Source organism: Alternaria atra (assembly GCF_907166805.1).
Source record: "Alternaria atra isolate CS162 genome assembly, contig: 37, whole genome shotgun sequence".
NCBI lineage: Eukaryota > Fungi > Ascomycota > Dothideomycetes > Pleosporales > Pleosporaceae > Alternaria > Alternaria atra.
This window is the reverse complement of record NW_025091336.1, coordinates 559,144-574,821: the sequence shown is the minus strand read 5'-3', so window position 1 is coordinate 574,821 and position 15,678 is coordinate 559,144. Positions and strand designations below refer to the sequence as shown.

General features: G+C 50.3%; 7 protein-coding genes across 7 annotated transcripts; 3 read left to right on the top strand and 4 right to left on the bottom strand.

Annotated features, from left to right (window-relative positions):
* Positions 1-1,369: 1,369 nt before the first annotated feature.
* ALTATR162_LOCUS11920 (uncharacterized protein) lies at positions 1,370-2,440 on the top strand (the record flags this gene model as incomplete). The annotated part of the gene is made up of 1 exon (XM_043319564.1): positions 1,370-2,440. The coding sequence occupies one exon, from the start codon at positions 1,370-1,372 to the stop codon at positions 2,438-2,440; it is 1,071 nt and encodes a 356-aa protein (XP_043175499.1).
* Positions 2,441-2,663: 223 nt separating this feature from the next.
* On the bottom strand, positions 2,664-4,520 carry ALTATR162_LOCUS11919 (uncharacterized protein; the record flags this gene model as incomplete). Its single annotated transcript, XM_043319563.1, has 3 exons — positions 2,664-3,110; positions 3,158-3,989; positions 4,039-4,520. 3 exons carry the CDS (start codon positions 4,518-4,520, stop codon positions 2,664-2,666), a joined length of 1,761 nt encoding a protein of 586 aa, XP_043175498.1.
* Positions 4,521-5,233: 713 nt separating this feature from the next.
* On the top strand, positions 5,234-7,562 carry ALTATR162_LOCUS11918 (uncharacterized protein; the record flags this gene model as incomplete). Its single annotated transcript, XM_043319562.1, has 3 exons — positions 5,234-5,480; positions 5,662-6,077; positions 6,135-7,562. The coding sequence occupies 3 exons, from the start codon at positions 5,234-5,236 to the stop codon at positions 7,560-7,562; spliced, it is 2,091 nt and encodes a 696-aa protein (XP_043175497.1).
* A 251-nt stretch (positions 7,563-7,813) lies between these two features.
* On the bottom strand, positions 7,814-9,868 carry ALTATR162_LOCUS11917 (uncharacterized protein; the record flags this gene model as incomplete). Its single annotated transcript, XM_043319561.1, has 1 exon — positions 7,814-9,868. One exon carries the CDS (start codon positions 9,866-9,868, stop codon positions 7,814-7,816), a length of 2,055 nt encoding a protein of 684 aa, XP_043175496.1.
* Positions 9,869-10,424: 556 nt separating this feature from the next.
* On the bottom strand, positions 10,425-11,070 carry ALTATR162_LOCUS11916 (uncharacterized protein; the record flags this gene model as incomplete). Its single annotated transcript, XM_043319560.1, has 3 exons — positions 10,425-10,562; positions 10,616-10,987; positions 11,041-11,070. 3 exons carry the CDS (start codon positions 11,068-11,070, stop codon positions 10,425-10,427), a joined length of 540 nt encoding a protein of 179 aa, XP_043175495.1.
* Positions 11,071-11,774: 704 nt separating this feature from the next.
* Positions 11,775-12,448, bottom strand: ALTATR162_LOCUS11915 (uncharacterized protein; the record flags this gene model as incomplete). Its single annotated transcript, XM_043319559.1, has 2 exons — positions 11,775-12,089; positions 12,137-12,448. The coding sequence occupies 2 exons, from the start codon at positions 12,446-12,448 to the stop codon at positions 11,775-11,777; spliced, it is 627 nt and encodes a 208-aa protein (XP_043175494.1).
* Positions 12,449-13,000: 552 nt separating this feature from the next.
* ALTATR162_LOCUS11914 (uncharacterized protein) lies at positions 13,001-14,302 on the top strand (the record flags this gene model as incomplete). Its single annotated transcript, XM_043319558.1, has 4 exons — positions 13,001-13,243; positions 13,292-13,379; positions 13,429-13,812; positions 13,863-14,302. 4 exons carry the CDS (start codon positions 13,001-13,003, stop codon positions 14,300-14,302), a joined length of 1,155 nt encoding a protein of 384 aa, XP_043175493.1.
* Between the last annotated feature and the right edge of the window lie 1,376 nt (positions 14,303-15,678).

The following is a 15,678-nucleotide window of genomic DNA, read 5'->3' as shown; positions in this document are numbered from 1 at the left end:
AAGGATCGAGCACTAGTTGTGTTTGCGCAAGATTATTCTCGTCTTGTACCCGATGCACCCGTCCACTGGAAAACCTCACGCGACTTATCGCGCCGTCTATGAGATGTACATGCAACCGATGCAACTGCGGCGCAACAGCCAACAGATCAACCAGCTCCTGTACCTTGCTCCGTATACCAGCCGGCAACCCCCTTCCACCACAATTGTATTTGATCATGCCCGTATAGTCATCCATAGATTCAACGTTAATGATATAATTCCTAATCCTGAGCAGATTTCTCTGCGAAAAGTGATCCAAGAACGGGTACGTCCGATTTGGCGTAAGATTATTCGCAGTGCGCCAGCGGTACCGAAAGTTAATCGCGTCGAACGTCACGTCAATCACGAATGTGTTATCTCCATATAGCATGTCCGCTGCTTCTTCATGCACTTGTTGCGACACGGCTAGTAGGCTGGTGCTTCCGCGTCGCCAGACAATGTCGTTGCCGGTTTGACGCTCCGTCTTTGGTAGCGTGCGTTGCATGCGCCAGCCCCTGTCGCCATTTTTCTGCCGCACGAAGGTCAGATTGAATTCGGATTTTGGGGGTGGATCGGCGAGACGCTGGAAACGCACTTCGAAGGTGGTGGTGTGGGGAAGGACGAGGTCGAAAATAAGGCGGCGGAGTTCGATTGGGAGGCGAAGGAGCGGGGATGGCTGCTGTGACGCGGTATCTGAATAGTGTTGCATTATGCGATCATTACCGTGCGGCATTGAACCTGCAATTGCAGACTGTGAAGCTATGTACACATCCGTGTGGTATACTTCCTGCTCGTTGACGCCATCGGTGCTCTCCCACCTCCACGCCGATTGGCCCCCACAGTCCGGGTTAGGCCCCCTTGGCGGCAACCATCACGTTGATAGTCGTCACGACCGATGACTCCTTTCCTTCCTCTTCAAACCACCAACGATGATACTCGCTTCCAGAGACAGCTCGTCGGAGCTTGCATTGACTTGCACCATGTCTTTCCAGAATGTTGTCGCGTTTTCTACCTATAGCCCCAACGGAGGGGTCCGATTTGTTTGAACTACGAGATACGTATTGGTGTAGAGGCAAGATAGCTGCGCACCGATTAGATCGATAGATCATATTAGAAGATTGAAGCCGAAGGATAGTGAAGAGGGGGAGAAATCGAGACACATTTCTCGCTCTATCACAAGAAAGAGCTCAGAACCCGGTCGGGTGGGCTGAAGACACACGTAAACCTGATAGTCCATAGGTGAGTTCCATTCGTATCGATGATACTATATGGCATAAATTACAGGGACTTGATGCTGATTGTGGAAACTCCAGAAATTGAAACACCCATTTACTCTACGACCACCCTCAAGATGTTGTTCGAAGACCTAGCCACAGAACTCGTCGTGCAGGTGTTCTTATCATGCCGTTCCGTCACCGACGTAACAGCTCTATCCTCCACTTGTCGTCGTTTCCGCAACATCTATTCTTCCTCCCAGAAACTCCCTATCCTCGAAAATGCCGCCGAAACGCAGTTCGGACCGCTCGAAGACCTCACCCAGCTCCTTACCCACAATGCCAGTCAGCCTGCGCACATCGTTCGCTCCGTTCCTTTCTCTCTAGCACTGCTTAAGCAGATTGTGCATCATGGGCGCGTGGCGGAGAAATGGTGCGATATATACCCGTTCAAGAAGTGGAAGCACAACTATGAGAGCCGCCGTCTCTTGACAACGGATGAGCGCTACCTAGTCAGAAGAGCCATATACAGAATATGGCTGTACTCACGCGCCTTCCACAACCGCGATCACCCTCGCGAATCCCGCGCAACAAGACTCGTTCTGCTCAAGCGCGCAGCACTCCTACACAACTGGAGTACCTGGGCACTAGCCGAAATCGCCGATGTCCATAGTGTCATACGAGAGGTCGTACAGAGCAACGTCTGTCCATCGAACGGCACCATTGCGAGAAAGTTCAAGAAGCGGCATCCTGGCAATGAGCATTCTTTGCTATTCAACATCCACCTCAACTATCCACCTACGGCCCCCCAAGCCTTTAATCCCTTTACACCGAACCCTCTCTCCACCTACTTCAATAACACACCAACCTATACCTCGCGCTACGCCGCATCGAAGTACTCTCTGCACCCATCCCACGAAGTCGGCGCTGAAGGCTGGGGCGACGATATCCCCCACTACTACGTTATCGAGGACTACATGAAACTCGATCCCGCTCAGATACTATACTTGAAGGAGCATGCGCCGCTAAAGGGCATGGTGGAGAGTTACGTGAGGAGCTTGTGTCCGGATTATGATTGGTTTACCAACAACGGGGAGACGTGGGTGCAGACGTTGGAGTTTGTGCTCGATGAGCGTGGAGAGGATGTTGGGGACTTTATGGGTGCTATATCGGATGGGGTAGCGGGTGTTGCTGTGAATGACGTGTGAAGCTGAGACTTGTGGTACATGGTCGTTGAACATGCGGTATATTCAACTACTCCATATACTTGTACAACACTGCTTAGAGTGATTAGCATACGAGAGTGCGCAGAAACCTATTCAGAAGCAGAGTCCGATGTTAGCATTGATCTTGATTGTATCCCACAATGCGAAGAAAATCTAATCACGATTTCACAATCTCATCCTTCCAGCCCCTGTTTACACGAAACTGCTATCGCTTTCGACTGAACAACCTGCCGATCTTAGCAGATCTCGACTCCCTTGGCTTCTCCAATGATTCTGTTGGTGACGATGACCCTAGTAGCACTTTGGGTGCTCTCGAGATTGTCTCGTTCGGAGACTCTTCGAGTTTTGGTAGTTCTTCGGCTTGGAAAACTACTGGTATTTCCTGATTTTTGGGTTGCTCTCCAGTTTCCAGAGTTCCTGTAAAGTACTTCCCCGCCAAGAAGACATTGTCGTTGAGTTGCAATTCAACGGTCGACTGGGGTTGCACGTTCTGCGCCCAATATTGTGGTGGAATATAGCGTCCATCATCCCCTCTCAACAAAAAATCACCCTTTTCAAATACTTCAGCCAAAGAAGTTTGCATTCCATCATCATAACCACCAGATATGAAGATTGGAGGACCACACAATGACAAGAAAAAGGATTTCGCATCCTAGCTTTGTAAGCGAAAGTTACCAGCAATGAGAGGATTGAACTTACATCCCAATCTCGTACTGAGTCGTACGGAACTCGATAGGTTCTGCCGTCGAGGTCCTTCAAGGCCACTAGGTCGCTGGCACTAGATACGCTTGATACGGGTACACCAACTGATATGGATTCACGATCATTCCTGGGTATCACATCAATGCCGTCCTCCGTAGTTTTTATCATGACGTTCTGAGCCATATCGCTAGGCATTCTCAGTACGCCGTGTTTCGTCTTCATAAAGAAGCCAGTAGACTCTGCTTCAGAATCCTTTGGAAGCTCATCAGGCTGAAGACGGGGGCCTACCGACGGGCCATGCGATGACGTTTCAGACGCACCGCAAAGAATGTCTTCGGCATACAGGAGCACCTTGCGCGATACGACCCGAAGGTCTTCCCACACTTCCTGCTCTGCACTTTCAGGCTGTTGGTACAGTGTCTGGTCTATCGCATTGTAGATCTTTTCGTCGATCTCGTCGATCTCGTCTGTATCTGGGTTTTCAAAACCTTCGATTGGCTCATCTTCCTGGAAGGTAGGACGTATTAGCGCTTGAGATAGTCCGATATGATGTGTCGTATTGCTGGAATCATCATCTGCATGATTGGTCTCCGCACCCGAATCGGAAGTTTGCGGACTAAGCCTGGCTTGAAAGGTGATTCGCCGAGAGGTATGGTATTCCAGAGGTGCTTTTGACAAAATAGAAGCACCATTCATGATAGCAGCTCTCGTATCTGGTGGTGGGGTCACCTGTACTATGGGTTGTAGGAAGCCGCCAAGTGCTAGTCGCCTGGGATCATTGAGTGACCTACGAACATCATTAATACACTGCACTAAATTCTCTTCGATGCTAGCAACATTATTAGTATTGTATACAGATTTGCATTGGATTCACTTACTACCAGGTGGTCGGACTGCTGGGCTTCGCTTTGAACTTGATTGTAGCAAGGGCCGCGTTCAGCGTCACTGTAAGGGCTTGCAATGACCCACGATACCGCAACAATTTCTCCTGGGCAGAAAACACCCATCGAATCCGAAGCGCAATCTGGCTTATTTTTGCTGGGCTATCACGATAGAATACCAACAATGGATTCAGTTTGGCCTGTAACTGGTTTGTAGGCTCTAACAAGGACTTGCAAACGTTCAGAATCTCCATCGTCAGATGCTCTGCGCGAGACCAAGAGTGCTTTGGATCTTTTTCCAGTTCCTCTCGGACAGTTTCCAGTAGTTCTGAGAAGATTCGAATTTCTGTTGCATACATACGGACTGATCCTCCGGCGGAGCCAAGACCGTCCGCGAGTGTATTAAGCCCCTTGGCGATGTGGAATCCGGATCCGATCACGGTCAAGGCACTGGCGATGACGCTGAGAGGATCAGCCATCTTAGGTAAGTTGTTGGAAGGCGGCCGTGGGGAGAAATTGCAGTCCAGTAGACGAGGCTGAGAAATGTGTGAAGTGAGCAAAATGGATTAAACCGTCGCCTGTGCATCCCCTAATATATATACCTTGCGACGCATAGCTATAAGGCTACCAGCTTCTGGCAAGGCATTCTAGCTATGGCGTTGCTATCATGGCAATGAGGCTATGCTAACGTGGCTGCTATACACCCACGTAGATTGCCACCTGGGCTTGCACACTCTTACCTGCGATTAAGTTTTGGGGACGGAACACGTGTAGTCTCAAAACCTAGAGCGACACGTTCTCTAGATAGAATAAGACAAAAGGTTGATCTTTGCAGCAACTGCGCTACTATTCGGGCCTTAGCAATTTCAACCTTCCTAATTCCGTGTGGCTCAAGCAAGCATTGGGAACCTTGCCAAGTCAGCTGAGGCGCTCTTATACGAACGCGACGTGTCGCAACTCCACAGGAGTCCTCAAGTCTTATTTCGGGAAAGTCATGTTGTTGCTGATATCTCGGTTCTCCAAAAGTCTTGCATGTACCAGAGGTGGCTATAATCCGTGTCACGTTTCTTCCATCAAGAATCATCCTGTTAGGTGGCGTCAAAGGCGACGCGAGTTATTACCACCGCTAGTACATGAGAAAGTGCGAATGACGTCAGACACGGTCAAGCCTTCTCGGGCACCAGAGGAAACCATGTCCGCACCATGCAGTACCTGCCACCACTTCGCAGACGGCCATGAAACCAGTGTACCGACCGCGGACTTCCTTGCTTCCGCCCGCAGTTGTCATGGATGCTCTATCATTCTGAAGGCTCTTGATGCTGTTACCGATATCCGACGACCAGAATTCAAAACTATCAAGATCAGGCGCAAAGAGGCGGAGGACCATTGGCACTTTTTGGACCCCAAGAATGTATTGCATGTAAAATGCGAGCAGGTGGGTAAGCCACGTGAGGGTAGGTCGTTGTTCGGTCAGCAGTATGTAGACTCGAGGCCGAACGATTATCAAATTTATACTCCGATTGGTGAGTACTTCCCACTAGTGAAATTCCTCTCAATTGGCCCAAGCAAGCTCTAAGCGTACGGTGTTGATATGGGAGTACAAGGCTAAAGACCAAACAGATGCGGAGGAAGACTCTGCCATTCCATGGCTCGGTCTGCGGAATGGTCCAAAGGATACGTACCGAGAACAGTCGAATAACCTTGAAGATCGCTTGAATGAAGCGCGCATCTGGTTCGAGGATTGCAAGGCCAACCATCAATGTTGTGTACCGCGCAAAGACGGATGGCCACGCCGCGTCCTTGACCTCGCGACTGACTCTCTTCAGCTTTTGAACAGTGCGTCAATCGAATCAACATCATCGCAACGACAGGAAGGTTACGCATGTCTCAGTTATGCATGGGGCACGACCGGGAACCTCAAAACGCTAACAAATAACTTACGATCCCACATGCAGGGTATCGATATCTCCACGCTCCCTCGTACCCTGGTCGATGCTGTTCACGTCTCCCGAGCTTTCGGCTTACGGTATCTATGGGTAAAGCTACAGACTTCCCGGGATACACACAGAACAGAAACTGACTTCTTACCATAGATCGATGCGCTATGCATCATCCAGGATGATTTGCAAGATTGGACGGACCAGATTCCACGCATGTCATCTATCTACCAAGGAGCCGAACTCGTCATCTCAGCGCAAGGTGCGTCTAACGTCCATGAAGGGTTTCTCTCTCTAGGTGCAGCTGCGAATGCGCCCCTCAAACGTATCGAGGTACCCTTCCGCATGCCAGACGGAACTTCTCGCACAGTTAAACTCTCGATTCGCGAGCAAGAGAAGAGATATCATGACGTTCCAGCGCACCATTCGTCTCGGCCCATGGTGGATGACGATGTTGACATCGATGATGTTCTCGTTCCTCTCACTACTCGCGCATGGGTCTTCCAAGAGAGTTTTCTCGCGCGCAGGATTTTGTATGCTACGCCATCTGAACTCGCTTGGGAATGTAGCAATCACAAAGGGTGTGAGTGTTGCATTCCTACAAGCGAAGACGCCACTCTTACGGCTATAAAAGTCGAGGATTACGGATCCATACGAACCCTGGGTCAGATACTTCGTGCAGAAAGTCTTGGGTCGGCCGATCAACCGCTCTCCAACAAAGAGAAACTATGGGCTGATGTAGTGCGCAAATACTCAGATAAGAAGCTGACCAGGTGGACAGATCGCTTGGCCGCGATACAGGGTGTAGTGGAAGGCTTGGCCCAAACCATGCCAGACAAGTTTAAGACTGAAGACTACCTATTTGGACTTTGGAGGCCAAAATTGGAAAACTATATGCTTTGGAACCGACACCCAAGAACTCCAGGAGATTCTACGATAGCTGCGACATTGAGAGAAATTGCACCATCGTGGTCCTGGGTGACAAGTGTTGGAGGGGTGGGGTACTATGATTCCGTTTTCGAGCCCGATGCTCAAACATACACACAAGTCATACGCGTCAAGCGGGAGGAGTCCGACACTTCTGAGTCCAGCGTGTTTGGGGCGGGCCGCTGTACATTGACGCTTTTCGGCTTTTGTATCCCGGTGCAGCAAGAACCGTTGTCTCTAAAACTCCGACAGGAATGTCCCATGGATGAGGACGATTTGGAAGTGCCCTTCCTCTTTCCAGAACGTTATGCAGCGGAGTGGAACTATGGTCCTGCAGTCATCGACATGATCCCGGACGATCCGACCGATAAAACTGTATTTGGCCGCGCTACACATTTTGCGCCCCTGGTCAGTGGTCAGAGAGATAGTGACAACCCGAAGCAGCAGTTTCAAGGACTGTTTCTGGAGATGGTAGCAGGCCCAGAAGAGGAGGAAGAACCATATGAGTGGAGTTTTCAAGGCGACACTCACACGATCAAATTTGAGGGCACCTTTAGAAGAGTTGGGTTTGGCTACGACTATGTCTCACAAGTACATCTTCACTGGGATAGTACGGAAGACTACGTTGGTAAGGTTCGTGCGTTCAAACTTGTATGAAGATGGTGTGAGCCAATTGAACGACCACGGTATGAGATGGAGCAATAGGCTGGAGAGTACACCGCAGTCTACTGGAACAGATCCCATTCGACCTATGCTCTCAAGCTCCCCCACATATTTGCTATAATAGAAGTCAAGCAGTCCTACCCCCCAAATAGATGATGCAGTCCATCATCCTGTCCCTCATCAGTCTGCTCGGTGACCCGACTGCCCCCATCTTCTTCGTCGGACATCTCTACATGTTCGCATCGCTAATCATTGCTGAAAATTTCCCTAACAACCATAGAATCCTTCACAGATTCTACTGCAATAGCAGGCGGCGTACCCGACTTCCGGTCCTGCTCTACAGTGGGCACAATGTTTTTCAAGAAGTCGTTTTGCCTCGCCTTCTTGATTGGTCGCGAGAAAGGCGGAGTCGAGAATGATGAAAGTTCCTCCCCAGCATCAGGGAAAGAGTTCTTCCGTTTTGAAACTCGTGAAGCTGAAGACGTAGGCAACTTTGGCGTCTGCATGGGAGGCGGCGGCAGTTCTGATTTGTCTCCAACATTGGCAGTATGCTCAATCTTCTCAGCAAGCGGTTCAACGAGCATAGCTGTCGTCCTCGCTTCCACCACTTCCGTATATCCGTCAATCTTCTCATCCCTAACATCCGCGATGCTCTCATCGACTACGACCGACTTGCACTTCTCGTGAGCGGCGAGTTGTGCGCGTTCGATTGCTGCGATGTCGGCGAAGAACGCTGCTTCCTTCTGTGCCTTGCTAAGCGCAGGCTCAGGTTCGGATGTCTCTTCCTGGGCTACTTCAGTTTCGGCACGAGTGTACTTTTCTCTCTCTTCTTGCTCCGCTTGTGCGATGCTAGCGAGTAGAGCTCGATCTCCCCTGGTCATGCGTCGTGACTTTAGTTTCGTAGCAAATTTGCGCTTCTTGACCACTTCTTCTTCGCTACAATTATTGTCAGAGTCGGAAATGCGCCTAGCTGGGCGACGCGTAGCCTTCGTTGCTCGCCTAGTAGCAGCAGTCTCGTCATCTTCTTCAGCGTCGGTAACGGTTACGAAACTTTTCAACTTTTGCGAGAACTTGGACTTGGTCGCGCGTTCTCGTCGAACCTGCTTCCTGGCCCGAGCCTCCTGAGCTTGCTGCTTTTCAACCGTGGATGGCTTAAAGCGGTCCAATGGCTCAGCGCAGATCCTGGCAATCTCGGTCATGCCCCTACGCTCCTTGTTTCGAGCTACCTTCTCCCGAGCAATCTGCTTGGGGGTCTTCTTCTTCCCTCTAGAAGGGCTTGAGTCCGAAGCTGAGTCTGGCTTGTCACTGCCTTCTAGGTTATTGTTGTTGCGAGCCTTTGCGGTGCCACAGCATTGACGTGACCGCTGAGCCTCCAGTTGGGTCTTCTCAGCGAGCTCTTTACGCCGTTCGCCTGCACCAAGCTTCATGCGAAGAGCCTCTTTAGTCTTGGCCAGCTGACTATGCTTGTTACGAAAGAGCTGGGAGTACATGTTGTGTACTTCTCGTAGGAGAATGCTGTGAGTAGGCAGTCGTCGTGGCTCCTTGAATTTGCGTTGCCGATCTTGACCAGTCAACCATTCATTCTCCTCCTTGTTGAATTTGTTGATAATCTCAGTGGCCATCTCTATCGCCATTTTTTCGACATTGACATCTTTCCGGCGGTAGTGCCCTGTCGCTTGGGCCGTTTGAAACGTTTCTTCGCAGTCAGCGATTCTGGCGATGAAGGAACCATTGCGGTTACAAGGATCATCAGGATCCCAGTAGATGACAAAGTTCTTGTGATCGCACAAGGAGACCTCAGACTGATTTGTCTGGTGATTGCGCCTGCTCATGGAAAGAAGAGCAGGAAGTTGGCTGGTGTCTATAATTCCAAGTGGCTGATGCGAAATGTGAGGGTTCTCTAGTTGATACTGGTTACCATATCCTGAGGCCTCCGAAGCACGATTCATTTTCAGCGAACCACATGCACCGACCGGCGCTCCTAAATGCGGTGTATCTGCTCGTGCATATGGTCTCTCCTTCTTGGTTTTATCTCCTTTCTTCTTCTCCTGTGTCACAACATCGTGGGTACCTCTAGCCTGCGCCATGATATCTCCAAACGAAACCCTCGTAGACTGTTTGCGGACGATGGGCTTCTCATCCCCCGACTGAGATTCAAAGGCAAGTTCGGTAACGTTTCTCATGCCAGTAGCGTAGAAGGCATGACCAGTACCTTTGCTCTTTTTGAAAGCAGCTTTGATAGCGTTGGGGCCGGAAGATCGGACGTATTCAGAACATGATTCTGTCACGATTTCAGGCATACTCGCAGAAAAATAGCGTGTTATGGAAGGCAGGTGTTTTTGTATGTAACACGAAGCTGGGTTTGAAAACAAGAAAGAGTTATATCTTGTTCAGGCTGAGTTCTGCTGCATTGTGTACGGGACTGTTATAAAAGCAACTGGAGCTGTGAAGGCTTAGGCAATAAGGGAAGGGTACGTGGAAGTGAACGTGTGTATATATGAGCAAAGATCGAAGCGTCCGGAGACAATGCCATTGTAGAGATTAGAGGCCCTGACCTAACGTGAATCAATTTCACTTTCACTTCCCAAAGTTGCGTTCCCAGAGAGTTCAGTCGAAAGTATGTAGCAATGTCATTTTTAACGATGAGGAAGTCGCTCGAGCAATCTAACAAAGACAAAGCAGTGATAAGTATACCCAGTAGCTGTAGGAGGTTTGCGCAGAGTGCTGTGGTTTTGGCGTAGAGAATGTAGGGTTGATACGAGCAGGAGCAGGCGTGTCAATCGGAAAGAGAAATTTAAGAAGATGTCATTTCGGCAATGCTAGGGAAAAAAAAGGTGGGTCCGCAGGTAGCTGAGACTAAGCTTCCACACCCTGTCTAGCCTTCAGGTACTCCGTCAGGTACTGCTTCCGGTATGGGTTCTCGTCTGTCTCGTTCCCCCTGTTAAGTGGCGTCCACTTTGGATCTTCCTTGAACAACCGCATAGCCTTTATGTACTAGAACAGAATGTCAATACTCTTCTTTGTTTCAATTCTTCCGGTATACATACGTTTTGCTCATCAGTGGTAAATCGATGGTAAATCCCCGGCGGCAAAACAATCAAATCGCCTTTCTCAAGCCGAATTCGCACCCAGTCGTCGCCCTCGCTCCTAACATCAAAATAACCCGCACCATCCAGAATGTACCGGATCTCTTCATCCTCATGCAGATGCTCGTGGAAGAACGACTTCACCTTCTCTTCGTAGATGTCGCCCATCTTCTCTGGGCTGACGGTGATTTCATCCCGGTTCTTGTAGCTGCGGGATGTAGCAATCGGCTCGACGCCGGAGACTTCCGGGACGCTGTGGTAGATGACACCGAGCTTTTGCAGATAGTCTGGGTCGACTGAGCGACCAGAGTCATGGGGCTGGCGTTGGTCGCCCTACAGAAGTTAAGTCATGTGCCGAATGCGGAGACAAGAATTTGGAGGCTTACTGGGAGGTTGTCGAACCAGTATGCCTTCATTTTGCAGTTGGTGGTTTCTTTCGGGATGTGTATCTCACGAATCAAATGTTACTGTAGCGCGTTGTGGAGGATGACTTTGCCGTTGGGTATGAGGGAAATAATTTGAGATGCCCAAAAGCACGTGGCGAATGGCGTCATCGCGATTACCCAGCTGGGATAAGCTAGCTAACGGCTTGAACGCAACATTCACACAGCCATCATCTACGGTGTGGGGATGTACCATCAGCTGTCAGCTTTCAAGCTATACCAGCAGTGCTGATTGTTTTCCGCGCAGTCGTCCTTTGAGTGCTGCCGCAGCTTTCATGTAGTAAGAGAAGCGAGGCACAACACTATACATAGTTTCGCCGCGATCCAACACTACGCCAGGCAGACATATTGAGACTACCTTAGGTAATCGCCCGACTGACTCGGCCGGAGATGCCCTATGATGTTTTGATTCTTCTGTGCTATCCGAATATGCGCAAGACCGTTCAAACGCAGTCCTTTCTTAGTAGGGTATTTGTTTGTATGTTGGGTATCCTCAGCGCTCGATGACCGTGAGGCTATGTGACCAGATCATGTGCAATAAAGCAAGAATCTACAACACATCGACTTGTATATACAAGCCTTGTTTTCCGATCATATTCTCGCTTCATCTAAGCTCGGAGCATCTCACAGCAATCCAGCTTCGCTGACACCTCAGCCAGTATGACACAGGGAGTCGATCAGTCCCAGTCTTCGTCCTCATCGTCTTGCTGCTTAGCGCTGATTTTCTGCAGCCTCCGTCTCTCATCCTCTTCATTGACCTTGTTCCTAGCAAGAACATTCGCACGGATTAGCCGCACCTCCAGATCGCGAGTAGTGAAGCTTTGTTCAGTGTGGCCAAGCCCCTCAAATCCGATGATGCGGTCAGCTCCCACACCGTCGATGAAAGCAATGACGCATGGTAGAACTTGGATCCCTAAGCGGGTGACTAGGAAAGGGCAATTCTCCACATTGATCTTGAGGAAGCGGGCCTCGTAGTGCGATAACGCAAGGGACTGTTGCAGTTTCAGAAGTTGTCTTTTCTAGCAGTGTTTGTTCTTACCTCGAGATGTGTGTCCATGATCCGACAGCGGTTGAAGTCTGGCTTGAAAAAGTGGACGACACATAATTGGGTGCTTGTCGTGATGTCCATCAACGCCTTCTCGTCCTTGATCTCTGTATACCTTCCATGCTCACTCTCTTTCAAGCGCCGTGCCTTGTCGTACTCTTGATGTAATTGCTGAAGTCGTTGTTCACGGAAAGCATCAAGTTCTTCGTCGTCTTCCAGAGATGCAATGAGCGCATCTTCGTCTGAGTCGTCCTCGCGCGCTGCACGGTCGACGAGTGAAGCGACTTTGGGATCCAAGGCGGCCATTTTTTTTTTGAGTTGGTCTGGGGTCGCTTGTCGAGGATCAGGGGAAAGACTACAAGGCTCGATAAGGAGAAGTCACGTGGCGATAGGCTGGCGGAGTGAAGAACACACCTTTACACAAGCTCTCCCAGTAGGGGTGCGTGAACTGTTTCGATCGTATAGAAAACACGCTATGCGCTGTAGTTGGGACTAGAAGTGAAAAATAGAACAAATCTCGTAAAGGCTGCAGGGTGGTGCTGACAAGAAGTTCCTCGTGTTCAAAGGCGGCCTAGTGGCCCATGAAATTACCACTACCACAGCAGAGCGACTCCAAGCCAGGGGAGAAGCATCGCTGAGACCCACCCAATTCGCGTCCTGGCGCATCTCTCTTGCGACGCCCGTCTCCTTCCTCCTGGTCCCACACTCCTGTCTTTTCTTCTTCTTTCGACTACAACCCCTCCTTTGAAGTCGTACACAGGCCGCCACATACCTGTCCTTTCCTCCGGACCTTCCCGTCGCTGCCGTATACCACAACTCTACACACACGAGCGTGCACACATTGCCCTCTCCATCACCATGTCCGACGACAAGAAGAGCGACGACTACAGGGTCGACATGCCTTCGGGCAAGGACTTCCGCGCAGCATCGCCGCTGCCCCGATCATCCAGTTCTAGCCGCGCCGGGGGTCCATCAATAACGGAGAACCCAGTTGCTGCTGTCCTGGCATACTGTGGATCTTCCATTATGATGACAGTTACGAACAAATACGTCCTGTCTGGCGTCGACTTCAACCTTAACTTTTTCCTACTCTGCGTGCAGGTATGATTATACCCTTATGTAGTAGGTCGCTCTTCTAACTCATTGCAGTCTGTTGTATGTGTGGCAGCAATCTCGATTTGTAAAGCCGCTGGTATCATCAACTACCGCGACTTCAACAGCGATGAAGCGAAGAAATGTACGTCCGACACACTTGAGAAGATGTAGGAGAATGCTAATTGCGTCAGGGTTCCCCATCTCCCTCCTCCTCATCGGCATGATCTACACCAGTACCTGGGCGCTCAAGTACCTCTCGATTCCCGTCTACACCATTTTCAAGAACTTGACGATTATCCTAATCGCATACGGAGAGGTTCTCTGGTTCGGTGGTGCAGTTACACCCATGGCGCTCTTCTCTTTCGGATTGATGGTTCTAAGTTCCGTTATCGCGGCTTGGGCAGACATTCAGCACGCTTTGTCGAGCATGGGTCACGCTGCAGAGAAGACAACTGAGGCCATGTCGACCCTGCACGCCGGATACCTCTGGATGATGTTCAACTGCTTTTGCTCCGCTACCTACGTTCTGTGCATGCGCAAGCGCATCAAGCTCACCAACTTCAAGGATTTCGATAGTAGGTTTATCAAGCCACGAGGGGTAAAGACGTTTGCTAATCTGAACCAGCCATGTACTACAACAACCTCCTCACCATCCCGATCCTGCTCGTTGCCTCTATCCTGGTCGAAGACTGGTCCTCGGCCAACATCCAAAAGAACTTCCCCGTCGAACAGCGCAACACTGTCATTATGGTCATGATCATCTCTGGTCTTTCCACCGTCTTCATCTCATACACCTCTGCCTGGGCGGTCCGTGTTACCTCATCGACAACCTACTCCATGGTCGGCGCCCTGAACAAGTTGCCCATTGCGCTCAGCGGTCTGGTATTCTTCGATGCGCCCGTCACCTTCGGCAGTTGTTCTGCTATCTTTGTTGGATTCGTCAGTGGTCTCGTCTATGCTTTGGCTAAGGTCCGACAAAACAGCAAGCCTAAGACCATTCTCCCTACTACCAACATCCCGCTCAGTGCTAGCAGCCGCAGCATGCAGGACAGCCTGAAGTCATAGGGGAGGTCGTGTGGCAAGAATTTTTGACAACAGGCATGAAAGCAAATGACTCTCGTTCCTGTATTTCCACGGCATTTTTGCGTTGTATTGCATACGAACGAATGTCTTTTTTTCATTTCGCATTGGCCAATAGGGAAGCTTCATTTCTCAAGGTCTCTTCTTTGTACCTCGCATGCCTTGGAGCATCTTAACCTACAATATTCAGAATCTTAGATCGAGCTTGGCGTTCCGGATCGAAGCAGCGCAACATGGACCCTGCGGTCTGGGGCGGTGGAGTAAAGTGGAGCGATCGGATGTATTAGCACTTTGTGCAACTACCATTATATTTTCGAACTGTCTTTCACATTGTGTCCTATTTTGCAAATCCCAAACTACCTCTTCTCACAATCTCACAATCTAACAAACCCATGTCTTCTTAATTTACTTACGAACGTATTTCCCACGTCCTCCTCTCCCTCTCCCACGCCTTGACCCCCCTCATCCCTCCCTCCCCACCACCACCACCTCTCCACCCAATCTCAATCTTCACATTCAACTCCTCCCTCTCATTAAGAACAAACCGCCCTTGCTCCATGATCTGACTCAAGCGAAACAGTCCTGGTTCCTGCCACGCACCCCTCATCTTCACATATGCCCTAACCTCGCCATGATGCATCTCCGGAACAAGTTGTTTAACAACATCACGGAACTGCATATCCCCCGCTACAGCAGCATGTAGTGTTTCGTTGCTATGTAGGGATCTGATCCTCACGCACATACGCGTGAGAGTGGATGGCAGGATGAGGATGTCGTCCCTGCCAACGTCTTCTGCTGTGAGGCGGGAGACTTTAGCATGCAGGAGACGGAATCCGGAGGCGAGGTCTAGAGTGGAGTTGTCATTGTGTTTCCGGCTTGTACCCGTGTGCAGGCGGGAGGGGAGAGGGCTTGGAGATGGTGGCGACGGTGGGGACATGTAGTATGCTTCGTCTGGAGTGTCTTGTTCCGAGGAGCTGGATTCTATGTCTGAGTACGGCGAATGGCGCTTAGATTCGTGGCGGTGCCGGGATCGGCGGGTATGGTGAGGTGGAAGACGAGGATTCGGCCAGTGACGATGTTGGCGAAGCGGTTCGTGGGCATGTGAGGAGTGAAGGTAGGGCATTGAGCCTGGGACTATGTAATTTGGGTAGGAGAACGTGGTGGGGATTGGGAGACGGCGGAAGGGGTCGCCGTTGAACGGGGAGGATGAGAACATAGTGAAGACGGATATATGATAAACGCTAGGCTGATGGATCGTAATCTTGTAAAGAGACTAGAAAGGTTCGAAGATGAAGGAGCAAGCTGATATGGATACTATCTGGTCGGCTTACAAGGTATTCAACTTCGCATCATGTCTGCGG